The sequence below is a fragment of the Scomber scombrus genome, chromosome 18 (genome assembly GCF_963691925.1).
Source record: "Scomber scombrus chromosome 18, fScoSco1.1, whole genome shotgun sequence".
Taxonomy (NCBI): domain Eukaryota; kingdom Metazoa; phylum Chordata; class Actinopteri; order Scombriformes; family Scombridae; genus Scomber; species Scomber scombrus.
Genome location: NC_084987.1, coordinates 10,610,566 through 10,630,338, shown reverse-complemented (window position 1 = coordinate 10,630,338; position 19,773 = coordinate 10,610,566). Strand labels below are relative to the sequence as shown.

The window sequence follows — 19,773 nt, the reverse complement described above, 5'->3', positions numbered from 1 at the left end:
CATAAAACAAGTGCTATTTGAAGTACTGAGTGTTTGTTCTTTATTGTTATACACATGCTGCTATACACACGAGGAGAGACAGGTATTGATTTTACAGAGAGCCACAAACCACCTACTGTGGAGTTATCCTGGATACCAGGTCAATAGTGGTCAGAAAGAACAGGAACAGGAAGGCACAGTGTCAAGTTGAAATGGCACAGAAGAGGAGGGAGAGGGGGAAAAGACAAAATAACCACGTTACTTAAGAGCAGTGACAGGTTTAAGCCTCTACAAATTCACATGCAAAATGCTAGCCCGATAATTAAAATGTTGCATCTATTGCATTGTTTTTGTTCTTTCCAATGAAACATATATCAATAGAGTTCACTTTAACCTAAATACTAAGATTGAATGCATAATTGATTTATGGCTATGACACAGTAAATGAACAACTCAATTTATTATTGCTCAGTAACAATAACAAGATACAGTTTCTTTTAGAGTAGCATGAAGTGTGCAATAGAAAAAAAGGCTCTGTACATCAGCATCAAAAATCCTGTCTACGGGCTGGAAACTGTCGTATATTGTAGCATTTATAAGAACACTAATGTCCAATGCAACAAGCAGGCAGCCACATTAATTGAAGGCACATAGATCTATATGCATGGCACTACACATACAGGAACACGGTAAGTAAGTAAGGCAATGCAGCCAGACAAACACCTGACCCCCTTTTTATGTAGCCACATCACTTAAGCACAAAGACTGTACAGAGATCTGCCACATCTACGACAAGCACACTCACTGTGCCATACGGAGTCAGCATACATGTAGCCGGAGCATCTATGCTTGTTGCAGGCTTTAGCTATCTTTGAGTTCAGCTGTTAGGATGTGAATCTGTAGCTCTTATCGATTATCAAAGTCTTACATAATGTGCGTGTTAACTGAATTACTTTTTTTTTTTTATATAATATATATATAATATGCAAGTATACCATTTTGGAAGTAACTACACAGGATTCTAGTACAGTTATGATACATAGATATCACATCGTTTCAAATAAAAAAACGACAGATAAGACAAGAAAAAAATACAGTCAGACATGTAGATGTTTAAGATTGCAGATGACTTAAAGTAATCTCATTGTAAAGTTAAAAGGAATGGATTGTAAATGATTTGGTCAGAGTGAAAAAAAAATCACTTCAAATGGACACACAGATACATCAGTAATATAAATTGCTGCTTATAACCCATATTAACCTGATTGGGCAAAAAAATTATGTCATGTCATTAATGTATTTCACTGTAATACAATATTTAAACACAAACCGTATTTATAAAGTATTCTGAATTCTGTCAATATAGAGTTAATTCAAAGTACGTGTGCTTTTAAAAGCTCAACCATGACAGGTTGTGAAATATCTCTGGAATCCACATTACTAGACCACACATCTGGCCAAGACACACAAATGACGTCACCATTTGACAGTTAATGAAATGTTTTCAGAGCCGACAAACACTTTTTTTTGTGCGTGTGAAAACATCATTCATAAAGTAAGGTACCGAAACCATCTTTGCAGTCGTCAAATTTCTTTTCTAATGTCAAAGACGTTGATGAAATAAACAGAAACCTCCCCTTGTCCTCGTGAACTTCCTTTCAGGGCCATCGGCGGCTCTGATCACAGGAGTAGAAGACTGGGGCTGGAAGGTAGAAAGTGGGGAGAGCGCAGGGGCCGGATGATTTTTTATTTTTTTTTATTTTTTTTTTAGTAAAGCATAAATCTGTTCTGACGGATGAGAGGCTGGACCAGAGTCAAGGGTTGAGGTGTTCATCTTCTATGTGAAGGCTGCTCGTGGGACAAAGGAGAGGTTGGCTGGAGCAGTTTGTGCTCTGACTTTTCAGGCTTTCCGTTGACTCTGATGAACCTGAAGATGAGAGAAGCAACAAATAAGCAATAAGGCCTAAAGAGAAGTTTGCAGTCAGGCTTCCACGGAGACGTGCTCATTGTAAATACAGATTTTCTTCGACGGCATTAAAAACTTATCGCGGCAAATTCACTGAATAATACTTGCTGGATTGTTTCTTACGCTAGCTGTAATAGATGGCAGTGGATGTATTTATGGAGAACAGGATTCAGTGAGAGCAGTAATAGCTAATACGTACAGAAGCAGAGCAGACAGGAAAGCCTACATACCACAGTTATTCCTCCATACCAATAGAGCAGGAATCGGGACCTAGAGCTGCCCAAAGTGAGGCGGTACGCAGGGACAGGACGGGACAGGGAGCAGAAGAGGAATGTTAGGAAACAGAGAGAAGCATAAGAGCACACAGGTTACATGGAAAGCACAGGGAATCACAGCCTCCATTGAGTCTTGAATTTAAGAGGAGAGAGATTTTAGAGTAGCAGAATAGAGATTTAACATGTAGAAAAGAGTAAAAAGGTAACAAGAGACAATGGTGCCAATTTTAAGAGTTTAAGTAACATTGTGGTCAAGTGATTTGGTTGTGATCCTGACTGCATGTATTTACTCTTGGGAGTTAACATGACATGCAGGTGAGTAACTATCATCAGAAAGCACAGATCTATATTTAACTTAGTGCTCAGTGCATGAACTTTCTTTTTCTGTCATTCATTCCCTGTTTAGAAAAGCTTTATGACTTTTCTTCACAGTCTGATATTTCTTCTTTGTTCCCGACAGAGGATTTCTCACCTGGCAGAGAAAGGTCACCCGGCGGGTCGCTCTCTGTTTTGGTCAAGCTGCTGTGCTCACTGCTGCAGTCCTGTAAGATGTCTCCACCAGTATGCATCCTGTCCTCTGGAGAAATCAGAAAGTAGAACATCAGCGTCACTAATCTCACTCAAACACATTATCGACTGTCGCTGAGCGCAAAGTGAGAGAACTCACCATCGTCTGGAGGCAGAGACTCTGCCACGTCCTCGGCTGCTGTAGCCTGGAAGCAGAAAGGGGAACATCTCGTTAAAGCTTTTCTTTGCATTATGAAAACTTTAAATGTCAAGTGGTGAAGTGGCGGCTTACGTCGGTGGGAGCGGGGCTGCTGGACAGCATTGTGTGCGGCTGAGCATCCGACATCTCTGACAGCTTCTCCTCATCCTCCTCCTGGATGGGAGAGGATGGAGACCTAAGGGTGCTGGAAAGCGGGACAAGAAAACAAATTACATAGCAGAACACATAATTCAGTCAATCACAGTTATCTAAATAGACATAATTTGACCCTAATTACATGCTAATAACACTGCTGCTTCTCCAAAGGAATGACAATGACTTTCTAATGCTGTAACCATTAGTTAACCTAAAACAAACAACGACTAGGTATCCTGGCTCTCAGCTCCAATGGAAGACTATCCTAGCATGAAAACATGTGATTAAATGCCCGATTCTAACCTGCTTACTTGCATTAATGTGTTTATATGCATGTAAACAAACACACTGTGAGATTACCTGTCAGGTGACTTGCTGACTTTGCCTTTCTGCAGACTGCTGTCACTTAAATGCTCCGGGGAGCTCAGCTGTCTGCTGTCGCCTCCGATGCCGCCTGAAAAGTTGATTTCATCGTACAACGGGGCGGAGGGGATGGAAGGAGACACTGACCGCATGCCGTTCAGAGCCTCTAACAGTGAGATGGGTTCAAAGCCGGGAGGAACCGAGTCTGTGCTCTGCGAAAAGATGTACAGGGAGGACTGTGACAAACACTCTCCAAAAGGATGCATCTTTGTAGCACCATGAAGAAGATTAAAGAATTTCAGTAGTGACAGGCCGTAGCCAGTTTAGGTGTCTGATGTGTTCCCTTAAAACTAGGCCAGTTAGCTGGATTACACAGTACATATGAAGACTGCAAAACATGTACGGTCTGCTACAAACTTGTTCACACATCTTAAATTTAACAAAAATGTGCAGCAGATATAGCAGATGTGATATAGATTAGGGCTGCAACTATCAATTATTTTCATTATTAATAAATGGTAGTTGCTTAGTCTATAAAATGTCAGAAAATGGTGAAAAATATCAACCACTGTTTCCAAAAGCCGAAGATGCAACTTTAAATCTTGTTTTGTCCAAAATAACAGTCCATAACCCAAGATATTCAATTTATTATCATAGATGACTAAAGAAACCAGGTATTTTTAGCATTGTTTGCTTGGAGAATTGCTCAAAATTATATAAATATATACAGAATGTGCATGAAACTTACTGAGTGCTCATCATGGTCCATAGTCTGAGCCAGAACAGGACTGAAGGACACAGGAGAAAGAGCTCCAGGCTTTTTTCTCACGGCTCTGATCTGCAGCAAGGCTCTGAAGGCTGAGTGAAAAACATTAATTATATTGTATTAAACTTCAAAACTTTGCTTTTCAAATGCCATCATTAAAGAACTGTCTACCACTACTTACGCAGCCTGCAGATTGGGCAGTTGTTGGCCTGGTAACGCAAGGTGTCGGCGCAGGAGTTGCAGAGACACAGATGTCTGCAGGGTAGGATGAGTGTGTCTCGCAGGTCCGACAAACAGACAACACACTCGTTGCTGTTATCACTGTTCTCATCATCTGATGGCTGGGGGGAAAAAAAAGAAAACATTAAATCATCTACCACACAAATGTAATAATGGCAGAGCATTTACAGCATCATAATTTGTATATAAAGGTAATGTTTCCACTGATACCTTGGTTTCTTGGTTGTTCTTGTTCTCAATCCCGTAGATCTCCTGTAAGAGGTAGCTCACACGGTCCACCTGGAACAACACGAGGACAGAAAATTAAGTTTGGAGTTCATGTTACAGAAACCAAGTCCAAGGATGTTAGAAATCAAAATCAATATAATTTGATCTCCGTTGTCTTATTTAGATATCTTATTTAAGATATACACAAAAAGTAATACAAGCTTTTCACTGAGTCTTAAATTTAAACCATGTGTTAAAACATTCACTTGATAAAATCACTATGTTTCATAATCAAAGAGAGATTAAAACACAAAACATCAGAAGGTCTCTGTTGAGCTCCCTGTTGTCTGTTTCTACTCAGCGTTACTGCCAGACTCCCGAGGGTCTCGACACAGATTTTTGTGGCAAATATCTTTTTTCAAAAGCTGTTGATGCATATCAGGGTCAACGCAGAATGCAGCTTCAGTACTGACGATAGTTATGTTTCATTTGGATATGCAATCTGCCTGCAATGTTTCCTGAATGTCCACTACAGTACATCAAGACCTTTGTGATGCTCAGTCTTAAACATCAAATCCACAGCTATCCAGCACTGCATTAAAACATACTGTACCATCTACAGTGTTGTTAGACCTGTGTGATTAAAGCATAAAAAAATTGATTAAATCAATCCATTGTCTGAGATAATAATAAAAACCTACAATTTGTTTCTGCTTCAGTGGCTTGACGGAGAAACTGCCATCAACGTGCTGTGGGGTAAAAACAAATAAACAATGTTTTAGCTCATACAAAAACTTTTTTTTTTTTTACAGATTAAAATGATCTGCTTAGATGTATACATACTTTTTCAAAGGCCGCCAAAAGTACGTGAGCATGTCCAAGGCAATCTTTAAAAGAACACACAGCATCATAGTTAATACAAGTGTCGACCCAGTGTGTTTCTTAGCCAACAATTCACCTACAACCACTTATAGTATTACAGCTACTTCATAAATATGCTTTTTCTGTTTGAACAATCAGTCTCAATAGAAAAAAAAAATATGATGACTGTCGTCTAATTCCAGTAACCTACCGTCCCCCTCATCAACCACAGCCTGGATCACCATGGGAAACACTCCTCGGTCCAGGTCAAAGTTAAACTTTAAAGGAAAAATTGCATATATTTTATGATTCAATGAGGCGCTGCTGTTAACTCAGGACAAGTATCAGTGTGTGTAATAAGTAAAACATTGTTTTGACACTCCTCTGGTAAAAGTGTACTTGGTAACCAAAGGAGACTACTTTTTTTTATGATGTAAGATGCAGAAAATGACTGCTGTGGAAACTCACATCTTCCTCTTTCCACTCGCTGAAATCTATCTTGAAAGATGGCATGGAGAACTGTTGGCTCACCCCCCTCTTGTAATGCACAGTCTCAGAAACCATCGTTGGATCCTTTGGGCTGTACCTTCACACAGTAAATCATAGTGGAAAATGGTCAGTGTGCTGGCAGGTGAATAAGCCCGTTGGTCCATTAAGTTTCCACTTAGACTTCTATTAGTGTTACCCATTGAAGCTGTCATATTTATGTACTTAATACATTCATTAGTGTCACCAGACAGAATTAAGACAAATGAAATAACACAGAAATCCATAATTATGTATTTAATATAAAATACTGCCCCCAATATCTGATCTTTTAGTTTCCTAGAAAATGTGTCATCGTTCAGTCTCATCATAACACAAGACTTCAGCATGAAGTATTACTTTCATCTTCTGCTAAATTTTAACCACAGTATCCATGGTGAGAGGTGGTTGCTAAGGACCTGTCGAATCTATTCCAGTCTTTGTGCTCTAAGGCTTGCATCTCAGTACCAATAAAATAGAGTTTAAACATATGTGGCGCAATGTTTTAAACTAAAAAGATGTTGTTGAATACTGAATGCTTTTATTCTGAATGTCCACAGTGTTTATTGAATTGAGACATTACTAATAAATGGGGTTTAGATGGTTAAAAGAATTCACTTCAATAACTAGATTGAATTCATTTTAAAAAGTAGACGAGGTTCAGCTTATGTCAGTTTAATATTTAGATAGCTGTTCATCCAGTGCTACAAAAAGTTAAAGGTTAATCTGCTTCAGCTTAAATTCTTACACTGCCATCCCATTGGAGAATTCCTCAAATGCTTGGCAGTAGAGGGTGATGGTCACCCGCGCGTCAGCATCAAAGGTGAACTCCACACCATACTGGACCTTTGGTTTTCCACCCTCCTCCACCGGAGTGTCGGAGTCATCTTTATACCTGCAGTCCAGAGGTTTGACAATCATTAGGTCACAACATTTAAATTTTACTGTCATGTTGATGTTCACTTCATCGCACTATCCTTACCTGACCAAACGCAAAGAATCCTTTCTAATGTTGACCAGACTCCTCAAGGTTTTCACTGGCTCGTGGGGTGCAGGTGTCACATATGGAAACTAATGAAATAATAGATAATACAAATAATTTGATCCTATATTCCTCATATTGTTGAATTCATCTTAATAAAGAAGTAGCACTGCATAACTGGAAATGTGTAATAGCTCTGGAAAATGTACAGTAGTGAATTCTTAGGTGATTAAAACAGTTAAGATAAGATATTCCATTATTAGTCCCACGATGGGGAAGTTTATATTATTGCAGCAGTGAGGTGGAAAGTAAAAATAGAAGAGCGTCAATAAAATAGAATAAAGAACAATAAATGATAAGTACAAAAACAATTTAAAAAACAATAGTAGTAAAAAATATAGTAGTAAAAAATATAGTAAAATAATAGTAACATTATGTAAAAAAATAAATTTAAAAAAGTAACATTATGTACAAGTTAAGTTGAAACCCCCCCCCCAAAAAAGGTGTTTTTTCACCTGCACCGGTCTATTTCCAAGAAAATTGAGGTCCATGTTTTCTCCAAAAAGGTATCCTTCAGGATGTGGTGTGTCAAATTTCTCTCCTCCCATGAAGAAGTGGCTCGCAAAATAATTTCCTGAGAGCAAGAGAAAAAAAGGTAAGCAGGTATTGAATAGAGTAACAATGCCGATTTTTATTATTAAAAAATGACCTTTGTGTCAAATAAATCTACATTATTTGAAGTACTTTGATGTTGTGCTTTTGATTTTTTTCTTTTGTGAGAGAAAGCAAAATGTTTATCAATACAGACTGTTGGCTAAAGTTGAATATGACTCTTTATGTATAAAAGTGTTTTTAGCTGAATATGATGGGCTCATGTTTAATGGAGTCATTTCAGAGGCAAGACTTAAACCCTGAAACAACTTCAGACTAGAAACATTACATATTCATGATATTCTCTCAAGTTTTGGGGATTTTATTGTAGTAGGTCTATGATAGAGCTGCAACGATTACTCAGTTTAACAGCTGTCAACTTATTGACTAATTAATTGCCAACTATTTCGAAATTAGAATAATTGTTTGGAGTCATTTTTTAACGAAACAGGTCCAAACACTAAGATTACAGCTCCTAAAATGTGAATATTTACTGGTTCATTCAGTCCTATATGATAGAAACTGAATATCTTTGAGGTTGACTGTTGATCAAGACAAAACAAAACATTTAAGTTGCATCTTGGGCTTTGGGAAACGGCAATCAACATTTTTCATCATTTTCTGACAGTTTAAAGACCAAACAACAAATAGATTAATCATGAAACATAATGGAAATAACAATTAGTTGCAGCTCTGCTCTATAATGTAACTATGTAAAACAGATTAAGAGTAAATGTGTTTGATACAACAAACTAGGACCCGACCAGTACTGGATTTTAGGGGCTGATCTTGATACAGATATTAGGAAGAATACCATTTCTGATAGATATATTGGCAGATAATGTTATGTACAGAATATAAACATAAACACACTTTTGTTTTTTTGCAGTGATCCCTCATATATGGTTATCAAACACTTGTGACAAAGATATATAATGGGGGCAGGAGATTTTACAGTTTAACAATAAACTTAAAAAATTTCCCAGTGGTGATTACTGTTTCAGAGCACTAATGTTATTTTATACAATAATTATAATTAGCTATGAATTTTTAAAAAAAAACACAGAACATAAAATCTATTAAACTTAAATTAAGAAAAAGAATCAATATACATAAAATGCTGCTTATAAAACTTCTAAAAAAATATCAGCACATCTTGGACAACATATTCACTGATACCGGTATATCTGTAATAGGACAATATTGCAACAACAACAACAACAACAAACTGTGGCAGACAATAACATGCCACTGTTAAACATCATCCACCAGATCATTATCCCTGCCTGTAAGTGGTGTAACATGACCAAATCTATACATCTGGACAAGAGCTGTGTTTAAGTGTATTCCTGTAACTGTATGTATTGTATGAGAAAATAAGATTACACATGACTTCATCACCACCTTCACATCTGGGTGCACTGTGATTATATGACCAGCTGACAATAAAGTATCTTTTTTTTTACGGTTTTTTAAAATAATTCTGGTTTATTACTCTCGCACTGACACACGTTTCCACACTGTGTTTTTTTTAGTGTTTTGGAAATTATCCCAAGAACCAAAAGCGAAAGTGTAATTAGAGACTAAATTATAGTGAAGATATTTGTCTTGGTACACAGACACAGAAACATGCGTGCTGAAGGCTTCAGTTTTCAAGACACCATTTGTTGATAAGGTGTCATGTCTCTGGATGACATTTAACCCTGATTAATATTAATAAAAAAGGGTTGTAAGTAATCAGGGTTGTTGTTTCATATGTTATGATCATTAGTAAGCTACTGCTCAATACGCGCTCAACAGCAGCTACTTACAAGCTTATTCTAGACATCACAACATATTTAAGGAGGACACGACTAGCTCGAGTGTGTTTTGGTACCTCTGAGTGTGTGTTCCGTCTGAATTCAGCCACTGCCGATCACTTACCAGATTTAGGTGGAAATCGATAAGCCGAGTTGGCCTGGATATCGATATCCTCAACACCAGCGATTCGGCGGCTCAGGATGGAGCCCATCTTCCCCTGCTAGGTGTTAGCTACCCCGTCAGCTAGCACACTGGAAGCTAACAGCTCCGATTTACTGCCTCCAGCGGACAGTAACGCCAAAAAACAGAGACAGTATCAACAACAACAAATACCGATCTGGTTAATTTAACATCTTACAGGCTTTCAAGTTGTCGGTAGTTGCGATGTGAGTGTTGACAAGCAAAAACAAGTCGCGACGGGCTGTTGTTGTTGTGTCAGCTCTGTGCTAACTAACGTAGCAGGGAGGCGATCTGATTGGCTGCCGCTAGAGGGCGAGGGGCGTTCGGTCTGAGTCCGAGCACCGCCCGCCGGGAAGCACGGAGCTAAAGGGAGTTAGGGTCAGGAGGGGATGAGAAGTGGTCAGAGCAGGAGGAGGGGTGTTTTTCATTTTAATAAAGTTTGATCTATCTAGTCACTGTGATGTAACCTCAGGAAGACTAGCCGATGTCATGGTCTCAGCTACTAATGGGGATCCTAATAAACAATAAAATAAACAAACAAGAAAAGAGCACCCCCACCAAAAAAATAAATAAATAAACAGAAACAAACAAAATTAACAAAAAATTATCAACCCCCCAAAATAAATTGAAAAAAGCACAAAAAACACAAAAAATGTAACCCCCTCCCCACAAAATAAACAAAAAATAAACAACTAAAACAATATATATATATATATATATATATATATATATATATATATATATATATATATATATATATATGTATATAGATAGATAGATAGATAGATAGATAGATAGATAGATAGATAGATAGATAGATAGATAGATAGATATACATACATATAGATAGATAGATAGATAGATAGATAGATAGATAGATAGATAGATAGATAGATAGATTGTGTGACGAATGTATGGTTGCAGTTCCTCATTGTGACCACTGGTAGGCAGTGAGCACTTAAAATACACACATCCAGTTCCTCCCTATGGTTCCACTTAGCAACAAGACAAACACAATAAATACCACAGTGAAACTCCACATGATTAAAAGAGAGCTTTCCACCAGCAAGTATGTTGAATGTTGAAAGACAGGTTCAAAGTTTTTCAAGTTCTCTTTCAAGTCTCAGGAAACACAAAGAAGGAATTTGATGCTAAAAAGACTGTACATGTGGCAGATATCCACTTGAACTCAGACTGCTGAAGCCTCATATAAGCTTCAGATCAACTTTTAAAATGCATTTTGGCACAAAATGACCACGTGGACACACTGTGGATTTTGGCCCCCCATCACTCATCACCCACACTGAGAGGACATTTGAAGGAGATCTTTTAATAGCCAGTATGAACAGGAGGAATGATTACAGTGCTCTGCAGGACTTAATACTGTATACTTAATACTAAGTGATTCTAAAAGGCCTTTTCTCTTGCAGTGATCTTTCTTTGTAGAATTTATTTCAAATATGTTTATTATTGTATTTATATCTGTGATATCTGGTATGTGGTTTAATTTCTTAATAATATTGTTTCACCCAATATGGCTTTCATTAGGCGGGACAAACCGTCTGAAATAGCTTTAAAGACAGGAGCCAATTCTTGATATGTGGTTGAAGTTATAAATAATCAGAAATGCATCTTCGTTTAATTATTATTGGTGACAAGTGACAAACTATAACCATTAACCATTAATAATATACATGGTTTTGTTATGTCTTGTTTTTTCCCCGTCACTTTATTTATTGAAAGTGTCACTTGTGTGTCATTAAGACAATAACAGCAAACAATTCGGGATCATAATGAAATAAAGATAACACAAAAAGGCATGACTTCACTTTCAATTGATTGATAAAGTCAACATAGTAACAGGACAAAGATTAAATGTAATATAATAGATAAATAAATAAATAGATTTCTTCACAGTAAAGCTGGTCTATAAATTCATATTTCTTTTTAAAAATTCTTGGAGCATGCTAACTCTGCACATTTCTCATTGTTTATAAGTTTTATATGACTCAAAATACTTTCTAAATTAAGTCACGAAAAGTTCAAACTATAGACAATACCTTGAGAATTTATGGAGAAAACTTCCCAGTAAAATTAATAAATGATGCTGCAAGAGTGGCAGCCTGATGCAGCTCCTACTCAACACTGATTTTACTTTGGTACGTATTGTTACTATTTTTTACTGTATTTTTTTTACTACTATTGTTTATTTATTTTATTGTTTGTGTGCTTACTTATCATTTTTTGTTCTTTATTCTTTCTATTGATGCCCTTCTGTTTTTGCTATCCACTTTCTGCTGCAGCAATGTGAATTTTCCCACTGTGGGACTAGTAAAGGAATGTCTTATCTTAAATGGACAGTAAATTGAACTTTCTGGTTTTGTTTTCAAAGTCTTACTCCACACCCAATCTATGGCATCACATATGTGGAGTCATGTGGTTTCAATTACATGACACCCCATGTTTAATTTGACAGTAGTAATGCACCCAACTATAACACATAGTTAATTACATCATCACCATATGTATCAGAACATTTAAACATTTAACAGTAAGAATTGGAAACTAAACCCATTAAAACATACAATTAATACAAACAAAAAAAAAAACCCCACTAATAATAAAAAATAGAAACAAAGTACAGAAAAATAGAAAGAGAGAAAGTAAAAACTAAAAGTAAAAACTACTACTAAAGTTTTTTGCAGCATAAAATAATGATTTGCTTTAAAATAATTAAAATCACATACAACTAGGCTTGTACTAGGCTAAAAAAAACACACCCAAAATATATTTATTATACACAATTTTCTTATGTTTTTTCTTTGGTTGTGTTTTTATTTTATTTGTAAGGGCATAATAAATGTATAATAGTAGGTGCAACCAAGCCATCATAATAATGACGTAAGGCGGAAGAGGGTCGGCACTGTTGACGTCTAACAGCTTCAGTTACACCGCGGGCAGGCTGCATCTCCCCCCCTATAAAAACAGGTAATTTAACATCTACCACACTGACACATTACATCATAACACCAGCCAGCAGAATCAACGTGATATAATTTTAAACCACGCTTAGAATCTGAACGTGGCGGTTACGGGAATTATCGTCACCGTGTTGTTTTTGTGCCTCAGAATGGCGACGGCAGCTAGCTCCAGCACAGCACAGCTAGTAGCTAGCAGACACGTTTGGCATCGCTGTAGCTGAACAAACAAACAAACAAGTTAACGAACCAACTGAGTACAAACTAATACACACTCGCTGCCTGTCAGTCCTTTCTCAGTCCGTAACACGAGCTAGGTACGACAACTTGTTCTTAACACCACTAAGGCTAACATCACTCGCTGTTTTCGCTTCCCTTAGCTAGCGTTACCTCCTTAATTGACATTAATAATAATAATAAACTATTCTGTAATAGACACGCGTTCTAGTTTTAGTCTGATATCAGCCCTGTTGTTTTTTATAGCTAGATTAGATTACGTAACTAAGTTATTCATGGTTAGTTGTGCAAGTAGCTTTGAGCTGGATTATGTGGGGAAAGGATTAAAAAACAAACATCAGCTAGGTAGCTTGTTGAGCTAGCCGAGAAGCGTTCATGGAGGAGAAATGGCTCCTACTAAACTTTGATGAGGTTGGGGTTGTTGTTTTTTTTTAAATCTAACAAAGCAACGGGATTAAGTCGTGTTAGTGTGATGATGGTTCACTTAAGTGTCAGGTGTTTTCATATTGTTGTCGCATTGCTGGGTGTCATTTAGCTACATGAGCCTGGAGGACACTAGTGTGGCTTCATTTCAGCCACTAAAATGTTGCATTTTTAAATTGTTGTTCTTCGAAATTACTAGAAAAACTGTCAGAAATCCTTTCATCCATGTAGTCATCTCCAACCCATGGCCATTTTAAATTATTTTAGATAGCAGATGTAGCTTATAGAAATGATTTAATAACATTTTTTTCTTCTAATTACAGGTTTTTGGTACATTTGACAATCTCCTCAGGTGGACTCTTTCTTTTTCCAGTGACACCAGGTAAACATTTTATTTCTCCTTCTCCAGGTCTTTGTCAGTGATATACCAGTCACACAGTGTTTGTTAGCTGTCAGATCATAAAATGTATTTTGTTATGCTGGTGGACAGTATATATTTATACTGTAGGATTTTGCATATTGTCTCAAAAACTAACCAGTCAGTCAGACTTGTCTGTGTCACGCTTGCTTCACTCCACTAGAGACTGAGGCAAATCATCCAGCTTTTGTTGTGAAAACTGTGTGGAAACAATTAGGGTTTTTTATTCTTTCTAAACTGCATTGCAGAACCAAATATCCTCATTTCCCGTAAGACCTTGACAAAATATAAGAGACATAGGTTTGTTCAAGCAGCTACTTTGCATTTAGAAATCTCCAGACAATCAGTAGGTGGAGAGTTCTCAGATTGTCTGGAATTGCAAGACTAACCACGGACATGTCAACACCTCTCTGACACAGATCCAATGTAACACACACACACACACAGACAAATATACATACGCTGCATGCTTAGGTGCATACTCAAATGTAACATCCCACACCTTCATATCTCTCTGACATTTTAAAGTGTACAGTAAATCATGTTTCTTCCCACCTACTCTGATGGAGTAAGCGGAGACTGGAAAAGACTCAGTTTCTCATTCAAAGAACAAAAAATGCTTTCAGTCACAAACCACTTGCAGTTTCACAGTGCTGTTTTGCTGTTTTTAGAGTTCCCTGCAGTTCTCTTCTTTTAGAGCTGGGTATCGTTTAAAAAATTACGATACCAGTGCCAATGCAAGTACCCTTAAAGTGATACCGATACCAACTGAGTACTTCATTCGATACCTGCTATTACACATTTTGTTCACTTGCTTTTATCTGGCGTAATAGGCGTGTATTGTCACCACACTTTAGGTGTAATCTTGACTGCTGAACTGCAAAGCACGCTTTCTCAAATTCACTGAGATTTCACCACCACACACAGGTTTTAGCTGCTGTGGTAGTGGGCTGATCACATGTTGTGTCGATTGGCTGTGAGGAAGTTCATACAATTAGTGATATTTTCTAGCTCTGGGTGCAAAAAAGGATTGCAAGTTTTGTTTGACTGGACACGTTTCGATACTTCTTGGTATAGATTTATTTTGGATACCCAGCCTTATCTACTTATTGCAAATAACAGTGCAGACATGACTATAAAATCCTATGGAAAAATACAAATATCCAGTGCTTTTACTTTCTAAGAAATGTGTTGACCGCAGCATTCAGCAGCTTCATGTATAATTTAGTCATACTTCCTGCTGAAACTTAAGCCCTGACACTGGTCAGAGGAGCTCTTGCTCATGTTCTGTTTTGTGTTATTTCTTCTTTTTATTCAGAGTATAGTAGGAACATTTTTAACATGATGCTTTTGTGAATACCTTTGTTGTGCTGATGATCAACAGGGTATTAAATCATGCCGTGAAATTAAACTATTCAGGATTTCACTAATAACTGTAGATTTTGGATCTTAGCAGAGCTTACATCATGCTTTAATTGAACATATTTATGGATTTCATTGTTTATTTTTCGTCTTCTGGTTCGTAAAGCCTTTTACAACTTCAGTTTTGAACATTTCTGTTATTCTTAATAGTGCAACAAAAAAAATCATTAACACTACTAATCTCTGTTTTCCATCACAAAGTAACTTAAAACTCTTAACTGAATTTTACTCACTTCTTCTGACACGTGTATGTGTGCTGACAATCAGCCATCGCACCGAGTACCTCATTAGCCTCCCTGACTGTTGTTGGAACATTTTATAACTTGGGAGAAGTCTGTGTCAGAGAGTAATGAACCAGGGGACTTTAACTATGCAACTTATTATTCCCACAGAGTGAAGGCCCAAAGGAGAGCTGTCCAGATATCCGGCCAGTATGTCCAGTGATCCTCCTCCTCCGTACCCCGGAGGTCCTAGTGCTCCACTCATTGAAGAGAAGAATGGACAACCTGGTAAATGAACTAAACGTGCATCATTCTGGTGTGGTGGATAACAATAAAAATAAAGGCTTTCACAGTTGTTTTTAATTTCTTGTAATTGATCAAGTTTGCTTAAAGGCCAGTGTGTAGGATTTAAAGGGATCTATTGTCAGAAATGGACTATAATATTCAGTATGTTTTAATTAGTATCAGTTGGTTGCAATTTGCAGCTTCACCACTAGATGGCGGTTTTGGAAATGGTCACAAAAAGTGGAACTTCTTCACTAACTGAGAATCTCATGAAGAAGAATGATGTTTTGACCACACTGATAATCAGCCCAAGCAAATTAACTATATGTGATGACTTAATTAAGATCATCTGGTTAGAGTTTGGTCTTTTGTTCATTTCAGACATTTGACTGTACTCAAACCTGTGCACAGCTGTCTTTAGTACAATGTTTTCCTCTTTTTGTCTGCGTTATTTTTCAGAAACGGCTCCTATAAGAACTGCTCCTCAACAGGGACAGCCGTTGCCTCCAGACTATGGTCCTCCACCCTATGAGGCCCCACATCTAGGCTTTCTCCCCCCACATGTTCCTGGAGAGGGGCCCATGCCCATGCCTATGCCAATGCCGCCACCACCCCAAGGTGCTGCAGACTGTCTGCAATCATAAAACTGACACACCATCTCCGCACATGTTATAAATCTACAATAGCTGATGTGTTAGCAAACAATTCCCTACCAGCGGTGCCGGATGAATGGTGTTTACCACTTTTTTTTGCTCTGGATCAGCCAGATGTTTTTCTCATCAGAAAAACATCTGGCTCTTCAGCTTTCTAATTTTCTTCACCTGCCACTTCTTTACCTCAGTTTGGCTTCTGCTTTAGTTTGTTGGAGGCAAAATACCAAAACAGAGAGCTTTACTCTGCTGGAGGCTGCACAGAGCTGCAGTGTTAGGTGTTGAGTCTTTGTTGGTTTGGCAGTACTTGTGACCCAATCCATGTCGATATCACTTAAAGGAACATTAAGTTTTTGCAAGACATTGATTTAGTTTATTCCTGTTGTGTCTATCCTCACCACTTTGAGAGGCTAGTGCCTAAGCTAATATAGCGATGAATGTATTTATAACAAGGTCAGTGTAATCCATGTATATAAAAATATAGTGCCTACACATGCAGTACCTCATGTTTGTCATTGGTTTCTGTGCAGGTGGTCCCTACCCACCACCACACTATCCTCACCCTATTCCAGGACAGATGGGCCCTGGTCCCGGTCACTTTGTCCACATGGGAGGTCACACGGCGACCGTCCTTGCTCCTCCAGGAGCAGCCACCACTGTGACTGTACTGCAGGGGGAAATGTTCCAGACCACACCGGTGCAGACCGTGTGTCCGCACTGTCAGCAGGCAATCGTCACCCGCATCTCCCACGATGTTGGCCTCATGAACACACTCTTCTGCCTCTTCTGCTTCTTTGTTGGGTGAGTGGATCATAAGACAAAAACCAGGCAGAACAGAGGTGGCAGACTGCTCCGACAGCAGAGAAACATCTGCAGATTGTTTATATGCAAAGCGAGTGCTTTATATGTGGCAACACATGCAAATAAAAAGGGACCATGGCAGACAAAATATGTTCTGAGTATTCAAACGTCAGGACAGGTTTTACCAAAATGTTCTTGATCCAGTCAGTGTGCTAATCTTGTCTGTCTTTTATTATGTTCTTGTGTATTTTGCATACAAAGCTGTCTCTGTTTCAGCAGGATATCTATAGCTCATTTCATTTAAATCAGGGTAAAAAAACCTGTCCTCAGGCACGCAGTAAATTCACAAACTAGAGTGTACCTACATTGCTGCTGTCACAGGAGTTATGCTTGATGACATATTCTTGACTACAGATGTCTACATATTCAGACTAAAGTATGTTTTCTGCCACTGGAAGATCCATGTCTTTGTTTCTATGTGCTGACTGTACATAATCATGTGCAGGTGTTTGTTTGCAGTATTAACTCCTTGTCTGCTCCTAATTTTCAGGTGTGATCTCGGCTGCTGCTTGATTCCCTGTCTGATTGATGACCTCAAGGATGTGACACACACCTGCCCTTACTGTAAGGGTTACATTTACACATACAAGCGTATATGCTAACCACCGACAGCTGTATGCTACAGAGACATGTTCAAGCACAAAACATAAAATATCACAGCTCCTCCTGCTGGTAGTGACAGGCTTCTCACCCCATTTTTGCAAAGTGTTGTGTAGCCCTCTTTAATTTGTAAGTGCAGTTTTCTCATTAGTTCACTGAATATTTACTGTATATATCTTTCAGCGTAATACTTTAATGTATAAACATGCATTTGAAATGTACAAATATCTCACTGAACTTCAGAAGACTTAGGGCACTAAAACATCCACAGAGATGGATAGGCAGCAGATATACAGGTGCATCCTGTGTAAAACTGGATAAAATGCTTGTAATTTAACGCTTGTAAATGAAAAAAAAATGGAAAAAAACCAGCGGATAGACAAATAGCCTCAGTTAGGGAAAGCTGTGAAAATTGTCACTTTATTTGAACTCATCTGTGAATCATGCTGAAAAGCAAGCCAATTGAAGTTAAAATCCACCAGGTTAGCATTTGTTTTTTCTGTATATTTATTTTGAATATTTTATCCAATATTTTAACGAGTTAATATTGAAAACTGTGAACATTTTCGTCCATGTCTGATAATTTTGTTCTAACGGACCTAGTTTTTTCCTTTTATCATAATCTTTTCTTTTTTTTTCTCGAATGTGTGCAATCAGATTTTCATCTTGCTTGTTTGGGAACGCCCAAGATCGCTTCTTTTTTCTCTCCTTCTTTTATTATTCTGGGCTTCAGTAAGTGGTCCCAAAATGTTACGTGATTTACAGTTGAGCTGTTACGCATCAGTGCCCTCTGTCCATATTGCTTATTTAATAAAGCCAACATTTGCACTTTATGTTGAAATTCACATCTGATGCAAAAAATAAACCTCAGCTAATCCTTTCTTTGAGATATTATGACATTGAGGAGGTAAAAAAAAAAGTGATTTAAAATGTCATCTTATACGTAAAAGCAGTGTGTATTTTTTTGGCTTTTACTGGGTTTAAGTTGGGTTTGGCGTTAACTAAGTGAATCCCACCACACATGCAAATATTCAAATTATAGCATAGGCAAAGTAGAGCTGACATGCATAGGGTGTGTTACTGTTACTGGTGGAGATGACGCTGCGTGACATCAGTGGTCTTGCGTCCTCTCTCTGGCCGTATAATCGAGTGTTTTTGGAGTTTTATGCATCAGCCCGATACACCGCTCCACACTAGATCACCTACTCATTGAAACTGTTGGCTGCTTATTTGTCGGTGGCACAGTAAACAGGTAGCTAGTTTAAAATAGAAAAAAAACAAGTACATTGGCAAAAAAGCACCAGTGGTGGCAGGATCATCACATACGTTTTATAGCTTCTCTAATATTGTGTCAGCCCTTTAAGATTACCCGCATTGCTCAAATGCATGTTAGATAATGAGGGCAGATGTCTTTTGACTAATTCTATAATTACGAAAATATAGTATAATCTCTGCTAGGAATAAGCTATAAATAATTGATTGTATGAGACATCTTGCAAAGTTACATAGTGATTCCATCGTTAATACTAACAAAGCATCTTTCCACCACAGCATGCCCCATCCGCTTTTCTCTTCACGAGAGTGCAGAGTTCGGCTGCATGAGCCACACGTCTCAATAAATAACTCTCACGGGCTAGTTCCTTGACTCTATGTGCATTTAATTTCTTTTGTTTTTTTTTCCTTGAGGCTAAACTAAGCTGTGCAAAGAAAGTCAATTTTGAGTTTGAAGGACTGCAGTGAACTTTTAATACGAAGTACTCTATGCCATTGTTGTGGATGATTCTGGTCTGCATTGCTCTCTAAATGTCTGTGATATGTATAACTATGTAAGTCAAAAATTTGTTTGACTGTTGTATACAGGTACTATTTTATCAATAAAAGTCAGAACATGATTTTCCTTTGGAACTGATTTTATTTGGAAAATGAGCTACTCATGGAAAGTAAATACTGTATGTAAATATCTTGAAAGACAAAAGGTAAAATTCTTCAGCTGTGCCTAAACACAACAAAAACAGCATAAA

General features: G+C 37.8%; 2 protein-coding genes across 2 annotated transcripts; one reads left to right on the top strand and one right to left on the bottom strand.

Moving 5' to 3' along the window:
- Window positions 1-23: 23 nt before the first annotated feature.
- mgrn1b (mahogunin, ring finger 1b) lies at window positions 24-9,935 on the bottom strand. Its single transcript, XM_062438028.1, has 16 exons — window positions 9,601-9,935; window positions 7,542-7,660; window positions 7,027-7,115; window positions 6,793-6,939; window positions 5,988-6,105; window positions 5,731-5,797; window positions 5,502-5,545; window positions 5,360-5,407; window positions 4,662-4,730; window positions 4,393-4,552; window positions 4,194-4,303; window positions 3,443-3,657; window positions 3,020-3,131; window positions 2,888-2,933; window positions 2,693-2,797; window positions 24-1,906 (listed from the first exon to the last, which is right to left on the bottom strand). Exons 1-16 carry the CDS (start codon window positions 9,686-9,688, stop codon window positions 1,794-1,796), a joined length of 1,650 nt encoding a protein of 549 aa, XP_062294012.1. The 5' UTR covers window positions 9,689-9,935; the 3' UTR covers window positions 24-1,793.
- Window positions 9,936-12,570: 2,635 nt separating this feature from the next.
- Window positions 12,571-19,644, top strand: cdip1 (cell death-inducing p53 target 1). Its single transcript, XM_062438034.1, has 6 exons — window positions 12,571-12,645; window positions 13,619-13,677; window positions 15,528-15,644; window positions 16,101-16,259; window positions 16,822-17,092; window positions 17,643-19,644. Exons 3-6 carry the CDS (start codon window positions 15,569-15,571, stop codon window positions 17,752-17,754), a joined length of 618 nt encoding a protein of 205 aa, XP_062294018.1. The 5' UTR covers window positions 12,571-12,645; window positions 13,619-13,677; window positions 15,528-15,568; the 3' UTR covers window positions 17,755-19,644.
- The last annotated feature ends 129 nt before the right edge of the window (window positions 19,645-19,773 follow it).

What these genes read in the sequence shown, in the direction of transcription:
- mgrn1b (XM_062438028.1), bottom strand. Translation starts at nt 9,688, where the DNA reads ATGGGCTCCATCCTGAGCCGCCGAATCGCTGGTGTTGAGGATATCGAT. An exon ending in GATTCTTTGCGTTTGGTCAG is followed by an intron (nt 6,940 to 7,026) that starts GTAAGGATAGTG and finishes TCTGGACTGCAG; the next exon opens with GTATAAAGATGACTCCGACA. An exon ending in AGAACAACCAAGAAACCAAG is followed by an intron (nt 4,553 to 4,661) that starts GTATCAGTGGAA and finishes TTTTCCCCCCAG; the next exon opens with CCATCAGATGATGAGAACAG.
- cdip1 (XM_062438034.1), top strand. Translation starts at nt 15,569, where the DNA reads ATGTCCAGTGATCCTCCTCCTCCGTACCCCGGAGGTCCTAGTGCTCCA. An exon ending in AGAGAAGAATGGACAACCTG is followed by an intron (nt 15,645 to 16,100) that starts GTAAATGAACTA and finishes GTTATTTTTCAG; the next exon opens with AAACGGCTCCTATAAGAACT. An exon ending in AATGCCGCCACCACCCCAAG is followed by an intron (nt 16,260 to 16,821) that starts GTGCTGCAGACT and finishes GTTTCTGTGCAG; the next exon opens with GTGGTCCCTACCCACCACCA.